Source organism: Parasteatoda tepidariorum, chromosome 4 (genome assembly GCF_982258835.1).
Source record: "Parasteatoda tepidariorum strain Cologne lab strain chromosome 4, Ptep-v5.0, whole genome shotgun sequence".
Classification (NCBI taxonomy): domain Eukaryota; kingdom Metazoa; phylum Arthropoda; class Arachnida; order Araneae; family Theridiidae; genus Parasteatoda; species Parasteatoda tepidariorum.
In genome coordinates this window covers 52,333,471-52,352,107 of record NC_141758.1, presented here as the reverse complement: position 1 = coordinate 52,352,107, position 18,637 = coordinate 52,333,471, and the positions used below count along the sequence as shown (strand labels likewise).

Sequence of the window (18,637 nt, the reverse complement as noted above, 5' to 3'; positions counted from 1 at the left end):
TAATTCATGTGTAGACTACAGAAATTAAGAGAAAGGAAAAAATAAAAGAAAGAAGTAAAAATCACTCGTCCCACTTCATATTAAAATTAACCCCTTTCCTTCTAAGTGAGTTCAACATGTAAATGGGCAATCATTACTCATATGTTTCACATAAGAATTTATTTATAAAAAGTTCTGACAGATGGCAGCACCAGAAACGAATTGAAATCATGATTAAGTAGAAGCTTCTTCACAGAGCTAACTGTTGAAGATGTGAAGTAAAATGGAAAAATTCTAAATATGCTTTTAAACCTTTTTTTTTAATTTTCAAAAATAAACTGATGATGGATATTTACTCTATTTGGCATTATATTTCGTTACATGTAAAAAGGCAAGACCGTCACCCAATCAGAATTTGAAATATTAAGATATTTTAGATTATCAATTAATTTTTCTGAAACAGTTATACTAATACAATTTTGCAATCAGAAGTTTTTGAAAGGTAGTTAAATAGAATACATTTGTCTACTTTTAGAATTTTAATAAATATCTTCCTTTTTGTGAAAATAATGTTATAAAAATTTTTTAGTATCTTTTAAACCAAGTTTCATCAAAAAAAAATATACAAACTGACACATGTGAAGTCTTAAATTACTTACTCAAAAACCTCAAATCGCATAACTTCATAGCTTTAAAGATTCGAGAAAAAATCCATAGAAGTTCTAAAAGTTGCCTAATGCTTCTTCTCTTAATCTAATAAAGCGACACATTTATTTTCCATCTTTTAAAAAGTCTTGTATAGTCAAATATTACTATATCATCATAAGTTTACGTACAAAAAAATATTAAGAAAACGCAAAACAAAAATTTTAACTAGAATTCAAGATGGCGTAAGTAGAGGCCTCTTAAAACGTTATCAAGTAAATGTAATCATTTAAGAAATATGAATAGTTTATAATGTCCAAAATCTTATTATAATACTGTTTATTAAAAAATTTAGACATAAAATTAATGTCTTTTTAATACTGAAACTGCCCTTTTAAGTGAGTGGAGAAGAGGACAAAGTTCATATCATTTTGATATCTGGGAGCAAAGTTCTCAAAAGGGAACTGGAAGGGAACAAAGTTCACAAAGTGTGAACTTCGTTTGCCTTTGGAACTTTGAGAATTTACAGCTGTTGTAAACAAACATAACATCTTGTTTTAATATCTTTAAACTTTACATAAAATATCACAGCAGTTACTTTATAACATAGCAAACTTTATTCAAAATATTCTTTTACAAATCAATGTTCAAATGAAAAACATACCAGGGTTACATTGAGTTAAGGTAAATGTGATTAAAATTCATTAATAAATAAATAAAAATCTACAATCCTCTGAGACTAGAATACTCATAAAACTAGATTATTTGGCTTGGCAGACTACAAGTCATGAAACAAATATTTACAAAACATCTATGAAAAAATAGTTATTTTTCTATGAAAATATATATATTGCTTTACTATATTATAATACAATTTGATTAGTTGACTACATGGCATGCTTGAATCATAGCATATATGTTCTAAAACAGAAAGCTGGATTAGATGTTAATTTTTTTTTGAAATACGATGTTAAAAACAGGCTCAATGTTATCACAAAAATAGCACGTAGTTGCCAAAACATAATAAATAGTGCTTTGTTTAAGTAATATAAGCTCTTTATCTATCAACATTCAGTGTAAAATTCAGGAAGAAAATCTTTAAACCATTCATGCTTCTTGGTTATATGTTTTTTTAAAATTATTTTTAACGTAAAAAGTCACACAATATACATTTAAAACTTTGTTTAAAGTTGTGATTCCTTGGTGTTGAAATACAGTGGGATTTTGAAATCAAAACATTAAAATTAGCTTTTATATTTCACTGAAAAACTTGAAATTCATATACAGCAATTATTATGCACTAAAATTATTACTTGAAGTTAAATACAAAAATTTATTTGTTATATTATCTTGCTATTAATACATGATATAATAATGAATGTTATGCTGAAAATTGTTTCAAGTTATTTTATCTAACAAAAGATAAAAAATTAAAACTGAAGAAATAATTTCACAACTCTGCAATTTGCAGAATAAAATTTTACTTAAAACGTTACCTTTCTGGAAATGCAATGAACTTTGGAAGAATAAATTGCAAAATTGTTCAAAATTTAAAAGCTAGTTTTTAGATATTTCTGACAAAAAATCTCTCTATTAATGCTTTTATATCTAAATAGCATAATTTCTCTAAAACGGATTTCATATGAATTTTTGTAACAAATATAATTTGCGAATGATTTCAAGGTTTTCTTCTGAATTTTGTTCATTTACACAATAAGTCTTCAATAACATACGGAAACTTGATAATTCTGTGTTCTTAGAACTAACAAAAAGACGGCCCATAATATTCTGTCCACTTATTCATATATTGAAGACAAGTACACAGTAATTCTCATAATATATACATTCATTGAAGAATTAAAGATTGTAAAATTTCATCAGGTCAGTGTGGTGTTGACAACCTAAAAAATTTGAAACATAATTAGCATATCACTATAAGATTTGAAACTTGTAAAAATGGTTTATTACTGAAAACTATGGTTTATACATGAATTGTGGATTATTGACATTCAAGCTAAACTCATTAGTTGCTCAAATTCTTAGATTGTTATAAAATATTCGACATCAAATTTTTTTAAACGTAGATGGCATATATTAAAACTTATATATCCTACAAGTAAGTATATACATACATGCAATGTATGTCCTGTATGTGCGTGCATTGTGCGTACGTCATACACTGTATGTACATATCTACGTGCATTGTATGTACATGTGCACATAAATACATGGCATGTACATAGAATATACATGTATACAGGCACATGAAATATACGTATGACGTTCGTTGCACATACACATAAAGGTACAGTATCTCTGATCAATATATGTATGTACATACTATTTATGTGTGTACTTAATGAACTATTTTGGCCAAAAATTGAATTGGTATCATGCCCAGAAATATAGTTAAAATTTAAGCAAAGTAGCTAGTGTTCAGAAACAATTGTAACTTGTACTGTCACTATGCACATATCTACAGTTAAAAATTAAACACACTAGTCAGAAAGCTATTGGAATTGTGACTGACGATAAATTATTTCCATTTGGCGATTTCTTTTTACAATGGTTAGGAAATAATTGAAATTTCTGATGTCAACAGGTAAAGAGCTATGGTTGAAATTTTACAACTTTTTATAATCGCAAAATAGTCAAAACTTCCATGCAAGTTAATTTCTCTTTGGTGATAATATGTCGATTAATCCTGTTAATTACTGTCAAAAAAATAGCTGACGCTTAGATTTTTGTCCAGCAGAAAGATGCAGTTAAAATTTTAATTTAGGTTGCAGTTATAAATTAGATAAAAAATTGTCAAAATTTTAGATGGCGTTAAATTTTAATTCGCAATATGGCGATAAATTCTGTTTTTTAGCACTACGAAAACAATTGAAACTTATAATAGTTTTGACTAAAATTGTAAAGTTCTAGCTAATTTTAAATTGGTCATAATCTTAGTTTGACAATATCATCGTGTTAAATTCTGCGTGTAATGGTCAAAAACGATGAGAACATATATAGTTATCCAGAGCAGAGCTCTTGCAGTCTTGTTGTATTTTAAGAACTCTAGTCAGTGTTTTCATCATAGAAAAAAAATGGGTGAGAATTTCTCACCCTTTTTCAAAAACAGGGTGAGATTTCGAAAAGTTAAGTGAGATCTTTAGAAACACAAAAACTCTTGAAAAAAAAATTCTTTAATCATAAAACATTTTTAACGTCTTCAATTTTTTAAAGCATTATCCTAGAAGATTTCGCATTTACAAGGTATTTGTCCATCTTACATTAGTACATAAAAAATTTGAAGGTCTGACATGAAGAAACCTTGCCTATGGTAAACATGTGGTTGCAAAGAAATGAGTTCTGAAAGGGGTTCTGTGGTTGTGTTCTGTTGTTCGTAAAGGTTCTGAACAATACTGTTAAATAGGGAAGCTAGATAACGGGGCAGATGTTGAAAATAATGAAAGATCCAGGAAGAAAAGTGAAACGGATTTTATTCTAAATGGCGTAATTCGAAGCTTTTTCGAAAATGCGAGAAATTCGCGAATTTTGGAATTGATTTATAGAATGCGCGAATTTCTCGCTGTAATCATTTTTTAATGCGAGATTCTCGCGCTGTAGGGGAAACACTGTCTAGCTAGACTTAAAAATGTTCAGAATTTTGATTCACGATTAACTCAATCTTTCGCTTAAATGACGATAAATTTTATTTTTATCGCTTAGAAAGGCATTAACATAGTTTCGATGACATTTAGATGCTTTTGATTGTGTTCATTGATTTTGACTAATTAATTAATAGAATTTCTAAAGACATTTTTCATTCAATATGCCATCCATTTGTCAAGAAAAAAGAAAGAAAACCTGCATGCAAAGCAAACTACAAAAATAATAGACATCCTATTAAATTTTTAGGTAAAGCAGATAAAAATTTGAAGAAGTTATCGGTCCCGTAATTAGAAAATTAAACTGGGGATATTTAAAAAAGAAAGAAAAAAATTCTGGAATTCCTTGTTCTAGAATTTAACTCCTCTTCAAAGCAGCACTCGGAAACAGTGTCTCCTTTAGTCTCCTGCTAGCTGTTTATTAAATACGAATGCTATGGTTTATGCAGAAATGTTGGTCTTGCTGCAGATTATTTCTGTTGCACATGGCTGCTTTATCATTTCATTAGCAGTGCATTCAATTAAAATGGTAAATTTAGTATTTTCCTTGAATAATCCATGATCTGTTAATTGCTAGTATATTCTGGGTCTACAATGTGATTGCTGAGATTGGAATCTAACTTGCTTCAATATTTATATTGTTTTTACCTCTTTTACCTGACTGTATACCCAAGTCAAAATTCTTGAAGGTCCCATAAAAAAATTTGATGGTTAATGTTGGTTTCGGTGCGATTCACGATAGCCCAACATCATCAAATATTTGTTCATGGTTTTTGATATGCCAGCAAACTTCCATCATTTCATGATGAAAAATGCTACTTTAATACTATGATGGTTAACCATCGAGTGAAGTTTGACTCTCATGAACCAACAATCCATGGATGATCCGAGATAGTTCATGATGATTCCAACTAAACATTTCCATGATGGAGTTCTTGTTGGTTCTCGGGAATATACCATCAAAACAATTTTGATTTTTAATTCGTTGGACCATCATAAATCAGTCTGAATACCTACATTGGAATGATTGTTCATAATCATTTCAACTTTTAAGTTCTAAGATACTATGATGGAAATTCGTGATGGTACAACATGAACAACCTATCAAAACAAGTTGATATTTTTATGTTAAACCATCATAAATCAGTCCAAACATTGAGGTGATGGTTATTAATGTTAGTTACTATCAAAAAATATAATGGTTCGTGATGGAATTATTAATAGTTGCCATCAAGATTATGTTGGTCCATCGATGGAAAACCATCAAAAATTTGGACTTGGGTAACAAATAACAAATAAATCAAATAATATACTAATGAATGAAAATTGTACTTGAGTTATTCTTTTGTAGTATTCTTCACTTGTTTCCCCTTTTACTTTCTCAGGAACAAAAACACGACTTTTTCGAAGCATGAATTCCAAATCTTGTGTGGTCATTATGGACAATGAATTGAGCTTCTTTTTCCTCAGTAGTTCAGCCAAGTACTCATAATAATGTGTTCTAAAAAAATAAAAACATTTATTTGACACTTTAATAGAAATAAGGAAATTTGGCTAGTAATGAAATAAAGCAAATTTTTAAATTGAAACTTTTATTACGTAATGAAGAAATACAACAGAATGCAACATACATTAAATAATAATTTGTTCTGATCATTATTGAGAAGAAAATGGGTCTATTAATTTAGGTCTTTTGAATTACATTATCTTTCCTTCCCAAGCTGCCCCAGGTGCTGCAGCATGCAGGCTTCTCCCCAACATATCCTGGACTGGACAAGAGGGTATTCTAGAAAACCCACTTTTGGTGTCCGACTTCCTCCGGGTCATGAATTTCATGGACATTGTTTAGCCCTGCTAATTTTGGGGATTAGGAAGAAGAAGAACATTATCTTTCAAACTAAAGTGAAAACTAAATACTTTTGCTTGATTTTCAGTAATTAAGCATACAAAGAGACATTAAATATTTGGATCTAATGATTAATTAATATTTCACCTACTAACAAAGAAATGCCATCAAGTGTTAAGGTCTGATATTAAATAAAATTTTCTTTATAGTTTTTGAAGAACTCAATTTGAATATGTTATTTATTTTATAGTCACTTTAAGTTTAGTGAGGATACAAACACTCAGAAACTCTTTGACTTTTCCAGACTAATTTTTGTAATAGGTGGTCCAAATTTTAATAAATTTTCATTTACGCTTTATTCTTATGTTTTCTTTTAGAGTTGAAAATACACATTTTCTTCTTATTATGAAGTTAATTACATTGCAATCATGCAAATTAGATAAGTGTGGGATTATTAAAGGTGAAACAGCAGAAAAAAATGTTAATCTCAACTTGAGACTTTTTTCAATTGAACTAAATGTTATGCGAGCTTATATACAATTGTCAAACTTTCTGTAAGGTAGTATTCAAGAATCTGAATAGTTAACAACATAAACATTAAAGAAAAATTAGAGGAAATTATAATGAATCTTTCAACAAAAACAACTTTTAAGCAACTTGCCACCGACGGAATTTGAACTTTCATCCTTTGGCTTCGTAGTTCAATGCTTCGTAACAACCTGCTCTACAGAAGAAAGAAGTAGTAAGTTTTGTTAAATTATAAATAATTTCTTGTTAAAAGTTGAACTTTTGTGTACCTTAATTCATTTTCCCTAACTTTTAGGGTATTTTGATTAAATCCCATGACATTTTCCCTATTCTACCTAATTTCTATGTTCTGAAGCCAACCTGCAATTCCAAAGAGACTCTCACAAACCTCTTTAGCTGGCATACGAAAACGAAAGTATTACTTACACAGTGTGATTCAGCACGCACAATATGACACTGGGTATATCTTACATTCAAGAGCTGTAGAGTTCAAACCCTGAAGAAGGCACCATAAAAAAACTGGCGTATCTCTCATTCTAGATTTGTCAGATTAGACCCTGCATCGGCCAGAATTTCATTTCTTATTTTCTAAACTTTTTGCTCAGTTTTTCCATTATTTTCTCATTTGATTTAGGAAACTGGAAATGCATAGTAAGGATGCGTAATTGATGAAAATTTCTCATATGATTTCGTAGCAATGAGTACTAAAAATTGGGATTATCCTAGAAGGAACTACAAGTCTAATACAACTTCTAGATGTGTATTTTTTGCAACAAATAAATTTAACATGTTGAATCTATGTAGCCACTTTTTCAATTGTTCTACTGAACATCACAATGAGTGCAATCTTTTCCTTCCTGCTAAATTTAAAGTTTGGTATGAATAAATTAGGAACTATTCAAGTTTCTTCAAAATAAATAACATTGTTGAATTTAGCACCTTAAAAATCTCTCTAAAAAGTTTTGATAGCAGAATTTAATGCAACATTTGGTGTCATTGGTTAAAAGCAAGCTTTAAATATGCTCATCAACTAGAGTTATTTATGAATTAAGTTATGAAATCTGAAAATAATTTTTTTTTCTCGAAGAAAAAATACACTTCAACTTTTAGCAATAATTTGGAAAATATTACGATGGCTAAATAAGACAGTTTCAAGATTTGTCATTTAAAGCTATTTTTACTTTTTGATATATTTGATCACTGGAACTTGCTTATTTAAAAGATCACACACACACACACACAAAAAACTATTCTTAAAATTTCTCCATAATTTTATTTATAATAAAAAAAATTTAACTGTAAGGCATAAAAATATGTTATATCTCCTCGAACAATGTAATTTTTAATAGAAAAATCAAATATTTGAGTAAAATCAGTTGAATAGTCTGAAGAAATAAGAAATAGAACTTTTTCAACATCATGTCTCTTCAGAACTATCCAACCAATTTTGTGATACTTTTTCATGGTACCAGCTTTTTTAACTTACCACTGACTATTTTAAATTTCTGCTGCACTCTGTATGAACCAGAACCAGGTTTATTTGATGATCCTCAGGTAATGTAATTAAAAGACCCTTTTTCAAACGGTTCAAGAGAATTTATGTTTTAAAAAGGATTATGTTTATGAGCTCTTACCTATTGAAATTCTAAAAACTTGTTAACTAAGTGGAAAAAAACTAGTAATAAACAGTTATAAAGAAATTAAGTTAGGAAAGTGTAGCTTATCACCATAATGAAACAAACTTTTCATATATTAAACATATTTATAATATTCTATAAAACTTAATGTTGTATTTGAAGAAATGTCCTTACTTGCAGAGACCAGCACAATATGGAACAATATCACGACCACATCTGTCTTCAGATAGGGCTCCATGGATATGCTTTTGCTCGCGCACTTGGCATCGACTTTTCACTATTTGATCTTTTGGTGGAATGGTTAAGTATTCAACAGATTCTTCCTGAAATTAAACACTTGATTAGCATAATTAAATTTAACTTTTTAAATAAAATAATTTACTTAGCAAACAGTATTTAATCTGATATTATGACATCAGTAAATTAGAGTTCTGATATCAGAATTTCCTTAATAAACTGTATATTTTTTATCACCTATCTTATTCTCAAACATCAAAAAATTCGCTGCCTTCAATTTTAAAGAAATATTATCAGTAGTCTGTTTAACAAATATTGCATCAATTCGCTGCTTTAAACAATTATAAAGAAATATTATTAGTAGTCTGTTAAACAAATATTTCATCCTTACTTCTAAAAGCATCTGTATATCAGAGATTTCTTTGTCTCTAATGAAGAAAAGACAGTTATATGGATGGTGGACGTGTGTCCCCCTTGAATCACAGCTCTTATTCTGACAATCCTGAAATGATTGATATCCCTTTTAAATAATTCAAATACTTTTTTACATTCTTAATATTATACGTCACTTTTAAAACTAAAAAACTTTTTAAAAAAACATATACAGAGTAAAAAGAAAACTTTAATGTTACTAAATAATATACAAAGCCCAGAAGGGAAATTATCTTACCCTCCCCCAGTCGCAAGTCAGAGAATATTTAGATAGTGCTCTCAAAAAAGTATAGACAGTCTATAGACTGTCATAAAGGCTATAATAGACTTTTTGTTAGTCAGTAGTAAAAGTTCAAGACCTCAGACATAATAGAACCTGAAGGCCCACTACAAACAATGTGTAAAAAGAAAAATAAATGAAGGTACAACCTGGATAATTTTTTGATCTAGAATTAGTATCTTCACGTACTAAGACTAAATCTTAATGGGTCAAAGTGATGACCTCAATTTGTTTAACGCAGACAATATTTAAAATTACGAAACAAGAAACAAAAATATACTTTCTCTGAAGAAATTAATTTAGGAAATATGGTCCCAATAATTTTATCAGAAAAGAGGTCCAAAGTTTGGATCCCATAATGTTAATCTTACTTTTCGCTGATTTCACCATATTCCGAAAATTTTTGGAGAAAATCAAAAGCATTTTTGCACAGAATTATATAATTTGTTTATCCAATGATAATTCAATGCTTGGTATTATACTTTTTACTATTATTTACGACACACTAGAGCTGCACAATGGGCTATTGGCGATAATCTAGGAAACATCCCTGAGGATGATCTGGAGACAACATGCATACCTCACATCCCCTTGTACAGGGAGAACACATTCACACAATGTCCATCTTGTCGCAGATCATAATTTTGACCTGAACCCCCAGAGGTATTGATTTGTAATGTGAACTTGTAGGACTTTGTGATCCCGATAGATTTAGTGTGCACCAGTCAGCATTTTGTACATGGGGAGTCCTTGGATTAATGTGCCTAACACCCTACCAGCCAGGCTTTCCTAGCTGCGGCAATTCAATGCAAAAATTATTAATAATAGTAATTTATTATTATTAGTTCTTTTATTTTCTTTAATATTCAAGAAAACTTTTTAATTGCATGGTATGCAAAATTTTACATCATTTTAAGGAGTGTAATTTTAAGGAGTGTAAGGAGTGAGGAAATAGAAAATCTGAATCAAAATAGGTAAAGCAGTCCTTGAAAAATTCCACTTTTTAAAAGTCATTTATTTAAAATTCAATTTTAAGGAATTGTTCAAATTTTGTATTTTGTCACGCAAAATTACATTCTCTAAAATTATGCAAACGTTTATATTGCTTACAATTCGAATTCTTTTGACTATTATTAAATGAAATAATAAAAAATTATAAATAATTAAAATTATTTACTGCATGGCATGATAAATCAATTTTATAATTGTGAGCAAAAATTTTTCGATTTGCTTAAGAAATTCTCCAAATATGGTGAAATACGAAATACGCAAAAAGTTAAATTAACATTAAAGGGTCCAAACTTAAGACTACTCCCCTGACCAACTTATTAGAATTGTATTTCCTAGATTATTGCTACAACCCTCTGAAATTTTGAGGTCCCTCCCCTAAACCAATAGGATCGAGTCCTATTAGATCCAATTACAAGATCAAAAATTTTCGCAGGGTGCTCCTTTTTTTTTTTGCTTACTGTACATTATTTTTGATTGTAATATAATTTTTGTGATGACATTTTTACTGTTAAATTTTAATATGAATTTTAACAGCTATGTATTTGATAATCACAAACATCAAACTTAAGAAAAGTTCACTACATCAAAATAATAATTGGAAATGTTAAAATGTGATGAAGGCATACATATAGAAAAAGAATATAAATTAGACTAAAATTGTTAATACTATAATTGTCTGCAAATATCAAACATAACATTATATGACCCAGTTTACAATGACTCCAATATTGTAAACATTACACTGGCATCTTAAACATTACACTGATAATAGCTTTTTGCTAAATATGTGCATAAAATTTTTATTTGATAAACAATAAAAAACATTCATTAAAAAAATTTAAAAAAACAGATCATCATGTTTTCAGTGATTTCATAGAAATAAGTATTAATGTCTTAATAAATTAAATGTCTTCTCATACAAAAAAGATAATGTGATAAGCTGATGAATAATGTGTAAGTAAATAAATTTCTTTTAGAAAATGTTCCTTAAGAGTAATATTTCTCAGACTGTCAATAGATGTATATTTATTAATAGTATTAATTCTTAAATTGCAACATAAATAAAAATGCAAAAAAAAAAAAATTTAACTTACTTTTCCTCTCTTTACATCCCTTGAACAAAACCCACAAAATTCATGACTGCAGTGAGAGCATTTATACATTAAACATCCAGCGCACGCTTGATTATATATGAGGCCACATGAAGGACATGCTAAAAAGAATATTCGTGTTACTTAGACATCAAATTGGGCAAGGAATTCCTAATAAACTATGATCATATTTTAAACTAACTTGTAAAATTTTAATTAAATCATTACATCTATTTAAAGAAATTGCTGATAAATTTAAAGCTCTATAACAGAAAAATATGACGGTAAAGATTTTTAGGACTTTTTTAAATTTCCAAAACTACTAAGTTACAAAGTTTAGGGATTTATTCATTTGTAGTTTTTACCAAAGTATATTTGTGAAAAGTATTTATGTTGCATTTAAAATTAAAGTTATAATGCTTTGTGAACTGAATTTTTATGAAACTTTTTGTTTCATGCAACTTTGAGAACTGGAATTATGGCATTTTAAGTAGTCTGTATTTTTAGAGTTCGATTTTTAAATTTTTTTCATTAGCAATATCACTGCACATTAAATACTTAATACATGAAAATTTGTTTGCAGGATGTAGTATAGTGCTTGATATTTCAAAGCTTAAAACAAAGGAAATTTAACAATTACATTTGATATTTTTTCCGTCAGCAATTTCATCACTAAAATTAATTCCTTCATGCAAAGTAGATTTTAAAAGATAAAGGAAACTATAAACTAACTTATCCCTCTATCTGTAAGATATTTAACTAAGCCAGCAGGAGGTGGTTCAGGTGTATGCATGTCTTTCCATTGCTGGAAACGCTCACAATGAACACCTTCATGCTCCAATTCCCACTAGAAAACAAGACTTCAGTAAAATGGTGAACACATTTGTTTTCAGTTTTACTTGTTGCAAAATGATTACATTAAATAAAGCCTTATCATTAATTTTACCACTGTTATAAAATAAATTAACTTTTATAACATTTTAACAGATCTACAACTGGTAATTACCACTCCTAATTAATAATAAATAAAATAATACTTTATTATCAGTTTCTTTTTTGTAAGAGCTCCTGTTAAACTATGATTCTTTATTTCCAGTTGATATTTCATGATAACAGACAATATTTATTACTGCATATGATTGTAATATTAAATTAAGTGTAAACTTTAAGTAATAAACTTTCTTTTTACACGAAATGCTAATATAAAGTATATTAACAGAGTGAATGTACTTTTACTATTGATATCAAAATTTTCATAAAAAAATAAGCTGAAATTCATATAAAAAGTTAAAGTATATTTTGCATTAACATACTTAAGATTGGAATGCACCATAACAAATTTTAAATGGTTCATTTTCAAAATGATTAATAACTTAAAACTTGATAACTTTAGTTTAAGTTTGATAATTTTACAGATAATAATTTTACAGATTATTTTACAGATAAGTTTGATAATTTTACAATAATGTAACATAGATGTTGTTTTAATAAACAATATTTATGTTAGTAAGGCCATTTCTGCTGCATGTACAATTAAATTATTTAAGTTGCAGCATTTACATCATTGACTTAACACATTTAGTTATCTAGAATTCCAATTATTAATAAATTTTTTAACATTTAAAACAAAGAAAATAATATAAAATAGTTGTATATGCTTATTTACTATATGAATCATAACTTTAATTTTTTGAGGGGGTGGTTGAGCACACTGAAAAGAATTTAGAAATGTTAAGCCGATTAAGGTAAAGTCCATATTATGCTATATTTTCCCAAGAACAATGTTTCCATCATTAATATACATAATTAAAAATAAATAATGGAATAAATATTGGACACATTTGATTTTATAAATTATTTAAATAATTCTATAATCAAAACTATGTATTAAGAATAAAAGGAAATATTATTACAGTTTGATGACATGATGCACAGGTGATAGCTGAACAGTCAGGACAATACAACTTTTTCAAGCGAGGGCTTGCAATAAAACCAGACGAACACTAATGAAGCAAAAGAAAATAAGACACTATTGAAACTTTCTTTATAGTTATTAATATACAAATAAACTTTTTTATAAATGAATAGCATTTAAAAGAACATTATATGATTGAAGGAACATTATAAGAACATTATTACATACATTGATCTAATATCTTATAGCTATGTCAACATTTATTTTTAATTTCATCAATTATTATTAATGAAATTTAAAATATTCACTCACAAAACGATTTTTAATCACCAGTACTAAGAAAAATTCAGAAAAAAAGAAACTTTTTTTTCTCCACATATCTTACAAACAGTGAAAGTCAGAAGGAACAAAACTTAATATACCGTTTCTGTGAAAGATTTTGAGATTAATTGATTTAAAAATCCCAAACTTGAATAAGTTATAATAGCTACATTTCAATATCTATTTCTCTCAATCAGAAAAAAAAAGATTTTTAATTATAAGAATATACACAAATGTACTGTAAAATAAAGCATTCCTCCAACAACTTGACTAATGTACTGTTCCACATTAAAAACTTAAAATAGGTATCTCCCCAAGAGTTGGCTTGGACAAAGTGAAAGTAAAGCGAACGGGTTGAGTTTATTCCATCAATTTAGGGAAAGAAGACAGGAAAGTCAAAGCGAAATGGAGAATCAGGGGGAAATGTATATAGATAACTTATTTGAGAAAGGAAATGAATAAAAAATATAACTTATTTAAAGAGATTTCTATCACAATGAACCAAAAAAGAGGAATAGTATGCCAGTAAGAAATTCTTACCAAAAACAAGTTCACTTATACTTCACAAGTTTAATTTTTTTTCAACCTATGAAAAAGAAAATTCTTCTGCAAAACTTTCGTGCCAGTTTGTTGTGGTAGAATTATAATACAGTCAAGCATCAATTAATTTGAACTACTTTAATATGGAATAAGATTTTAATGCAACAAAAAGAAGTGACTTATAAACCAAAAGCATGAAATGCTGTAAAAGTAATCAGACTAGTTTTTAATAAACATGCTCTATTATATAACTATTTTATAGGCATTCAAATGTTAGTTATAGAGTAGAATTTGAATACAGTAGGGAACCGATTATCCGGAACAATCGGGACCATCGCTATTCCGGATAACTGATTTTTCCGGTTTTTTGAATCGCTACAAAAAGCCGTTTTTTTTATGTTAAACCCAACTAAAAAAAAATTTTTTTTTTTGGAAATAATCTTAAAAAGAAGAAAAAACGATGGAGTAATACACTAATGATTATTTCCAAAATGAAGGTAAAGTAAACATCTTTAAAAAAAGAACGAAAAATCCTAAAATCTTATGAGGAAAAAAAAATATTTTTTTTAAAATGGCGGGAAAATTTATCGAATTTCGTTCCGGTTTTTTGGTTTTCCGGTTTTCTGATTTCCGGATAACGGGTTCTGTACTGTATTTTATAACAATTTATTGATTTAGAAATACAAGTCAAAGATAAGTCCAGAAATCTTTTGATAAGAGTACACAGAAATAAAAATGAAGTAATTAAACAAATTAGTTGGAAGATATAAATTGATTTCTTTTTTATTTCATTCATAGATTTAATTTATTATTAAAGAATGTTTAAAAAAAATTATTCGCATAAAAGTCAATGAATTAAAAAATGACTATTTTGCCAAAATTGGGATACTATTGATTCATGTAAATTTTCTTCAATTTTAGCTTTACAAAAGTCAATACAAAGTATAAGAAAGATATTTGTGAAAAACCACTACTATTTAAATAGTAGGAATAAAACAAACAAACATAGGCAAGTAACAAAACAAACATTAAAATTCTCTGCAATTACTGAGATTTTATAGCATTAGAAAATAACAATCTGTCATTAATCAGTATCTATACCTAATATTTTAGAAAATGCTGATACAACCATATATGATAAGAAAAACTAATAAAACTAAAATAAGCACTTAATTTTTAAAAAAATTGTAAGAGCCTAAAATGATTTAAATTACACAAATTAACTTACTTGAGAACACCAATGAAAATTAGGATCTTTGGTCAGAACTTCATCCCTCAGTTTCCGTTGAAATAGATCATAAATGCCACTTTCCAACACATTCCTAAGCTATATATAAAATACATGATTTATATAAACCTAGTACATAGTTTTACATTAACAAGCATAGGCTACAGACAGAAAAAAAAATCTATTTCAACAGTTATGCAAGGAAGAAGAGCTACTTTGCTAGAAGGAGCTAAGGATAATATTTTAAATGCAAATAGCAAAAATAAGAAAATGTGTTACCTCTATAATTTTTATACATGCAATAATTTTTATAGACTTTCTAACAAAGGATTAACTATATTAAATATTTACTATGTAAATATTTTTTTTTTCAAATAAGAAAAATATCAGACATACATAGTGTTTTGTTTACTGAATATGGCAGGTGGATTAAATATTAAGGCTGAATATTTAATGATGAAGTAATACAAATACTATAAAAAAATGTAAATTTCCTGAAAGATAAAAAGCTTAGATAAAGTTTTTTAGATATTTTTCTTATTAGATATAATTGATTAAAATTTTGTAATCTGTGGTTTAAATATTTCTTACTAATTCAAGTTTTATACAATTTTAATGATTTCACATTTCTTTATGTTTTATGATTAAATATTAGAAATTTATTAAAACCATGTGTAACATAAGTAAATATTATAAGCTACTACAACAAATGTGTAAATTAAAGCGGCAATTGAGTTGTTTAGTAGCTAGGTATAGTTAACTGTTGCAAATATATGAGTTAAAATCAAGCAAATGAAATGAGATTAAGATCTTTGCTGTTTGTCTTTTTATATGGATAAAATCCTAAGTATTTCTTTGACATTATTATACATTATTGCCACTGTAGCACAGTGTTAATTTCTTATTTTTATTGCTTAGTATTATAATTATAAATTCGTTTCCATTCTTCTATATATGTATTTATGAATGTGTATAATTTAAAAGACAGATAGGACAGCTGAAACAGAAAATATTTTTGTGAATTATAATTAAAAAAAACTTACCATCATATCAAGATGATTAAAATATTCCTGTATATTTTGATCTGTTATATCTGGTAAATGACAAATAGGACACAGAAGACTGAATATGCTCCGATCATGAATTAAAGCTGAAAAATGGGCTTTCAAACAATCTTTGCAAGCTCGATGTGTACAATGAATCATGGATACCATCTAAAATAGATATGTAAATGGAAAATATTACAAATCAACAATGTGTTTTTTCAAAATGGCAACCATTATGAATTTTGTTACAAATAAACATAATTTCTTCCAAAAACAGTAAAGTCAACACATAGATCTATTTACGGTTCTAATTTTTTTTTTTTTTTTTTTTTTTTAACAAAATTGGTATTTACTTTGCCACTCTATTTTGGAACATGTTAATTTTTACTTAGTAGTTTAATTAAAGTTAATTACCTTTGTAAGAACGTAAAATTAGTGTGTTATCACAGATCATATTAAATAAAACTTTTAACTGATAAATATTTTTAAAATATTTAATAAAGGCTGATGAAAATGGTTTTTGGGTGGAAATGTAAATTTTTTCGACAATATCTGCAGTTTCTAATTCGTTACATGCCAAGTGTGCTTCGGAAGGATCTCTCTGCACTCCTGTCTAGAGGAAAAATTAAATAAAAATAAATTAAACTGGAACCACAATTTAAATGGTCACTACTTGTATTGTTGTTCAGCTAACTCTGGTTTTGACAGTTTTCTCTTCATGATGTCTAAATGCAAGTCAGTTTCCCTAAAAAATGTTCCCCATGATCATAAAATGAAGGTGAGTTTGCTTTTATTCCAAATTCAGGAGACTCGTGCGTCTCTGAATTGATAGTGTTTCTAATCCCCCTTGGCTTAGACAAACTAAACCAAGTACCGGAGACCATGCTACACAATTAAATAAGAAACTACATCCCCCTCATTCAACAGCTACCAAAAAAAAACATCAGTAGAATCTAAGATCAATCAGTAGAACTAAGAAGGAGAAGCGTAAGTCTTCTCGTTTCCATTAAAAATCAGACTCTCAGTGTTACCAGGTCTTGGACAGGAGCACTACAATAAACAGTCCACGGGACTCCACAGCACACTAGGCACGTTCAGGCTGGGTCCTTCAAGTGTTGTTTATATAAGCCAACAACTGAGAGTGGACCTCAGAAGTTCTCAGTTCGGTGAAAGGGCAGTTGGAGGTTTGCAACCTTCCCCAGTAAGCAGGTCAGCAACTTTGCGTCTGTAAACCCCAACATGTGAGGGAACCCATGGTAAGCATTCAGTACCAATTTATCCAGGATATTAGGCAAATTTCTCGAGTACTGTATGGAACATTTGCTATCTGTCAGGATCAACATCATCCGTGTCAGCTTCCAAAGCAAGATTTAATGCCTGTCTAATAGCAACAAGCTAAGAACGAAAAACTGAACCGTGATAAGGGTTTTTAAAATAATATCTATGTTCTCCTGTACTTGTTTCATAAGCACACAATTAATTCCTGAGTGAGATCTGCTGCCATCAGTGTAAAGAACGAGAGTCCGGAGGGAATACTATTTACGACCTCAAGGGAAAGCACCAGCTTTCCCTTGAATTGATTATCAGAATCGATAGTAAAAAAATATTGGCCTCAAAACTATTGACTCACATCACAATATGAATATGAAGTTAATTAAAGGTTCACTTTAGTTTTTTAGACAGCACCATGGCTCAATTTTTCTAAATTATATTAAGAGATGTTATAAAAGGAAATTAATTCCACTCACCATATTTATTGGAAATCGACAATTACACAGCTCACATAGCTGAGTTAAAAATTTTACTGCATGATAAACACTACTACACTGTTTTGAAGCTAGCAAGGCATCTTCTTCTTCAAACTGCATCTCAATGAGTTTTGCAGCAATGAAAGCGATCTCTTTATTTGTACATTTACCTTCACTCTGAAGTTTGGCAACACGCTCCTGAAAAAATAAAAACATTAGTTAATTAAAATTAAATTGAAATTAATCCTCCATTAAATCTGACATTATCAGTCATTTCTAAAATATTTATAAAATTCAAAAGAAAAGTATCAGTTTGCTGAATTAAGTAATCCATTAAGATTTCATATTGCTTAAAAAAATAAAACAAATCCTTTGAATTATTACAGAATCATAATTCATAATTAAATTTTTTAGCAATAGTTGATTTCCGTATGAAATTTATGAGAGTTTTTAGATAATTCTTAAAATAAAAAGGCTACTGACGTATAATCTAAACA

The 18,637-nt window shown here is 28.3% G+C and overlaps 1 protein-coding gene across 2 annotated transcripts in view; it reads right to left on the bottom strand.

Moving 5' to 3' along the window:
• Window positions 1-1,218: 1,218 nt before the first annotated feature.
• LOC107440059 (uncharacterized) overlaps window positions 1,219-18,637 on the bottom strand; it is a 78,654-nt gene continuing 61,235 nt past the window's right edge. The window contains exons 14-24 of one of the 2 annotated variants that reach the window (XR_015433059.1): window positions 18,141-18,338; window positions 16,390-16,560; window positions 15,347-15,445; window positions 13,256-13,345; window positions 12,075-12,189; window positions 11,346-11,464; window positions 8,920-9,030; window positions 8,466-8,614; window positions 5,613-5,781; window positions 2,434-2,525; window positions 2,257-2,393 (exon numbers count right to left, since the gene is read on the bottom strand). Coding sequence is in view for 1 of the 2 variants with exons in the window: in XM_087161124.1 (XP_087017250.1) it covers window positions 2,502-2,525; window positions 5,613-5,781; window positions 8,466-8,614; window positions 8,920-9,030; window positions 11,346-11,464; window positions 12,075-12,189; window positions 13,256-13,345; window positions 15,347-15,445; window positions 16,390-16,560; window positions 18,141-18,338 (1,245 nt within the window). In the remaining variant the exon portion in view is untranslated. Of the gene's footprint in view, window positions 2,526-5,612; window positions 5,782-8,465; window positions 8,615-8,919; window positions 9,031-11,345; window positions 11,465-12,074; window positions 12,190-13,255; window positions 13,346-15,346; window positions 15,446-16,389; window positions 16,561-18,140; window positions 18,339-18,637 lie in introns of both variants that reach the window. The other variant, XM_087161124.1, reaches the window with a different exon arrangement.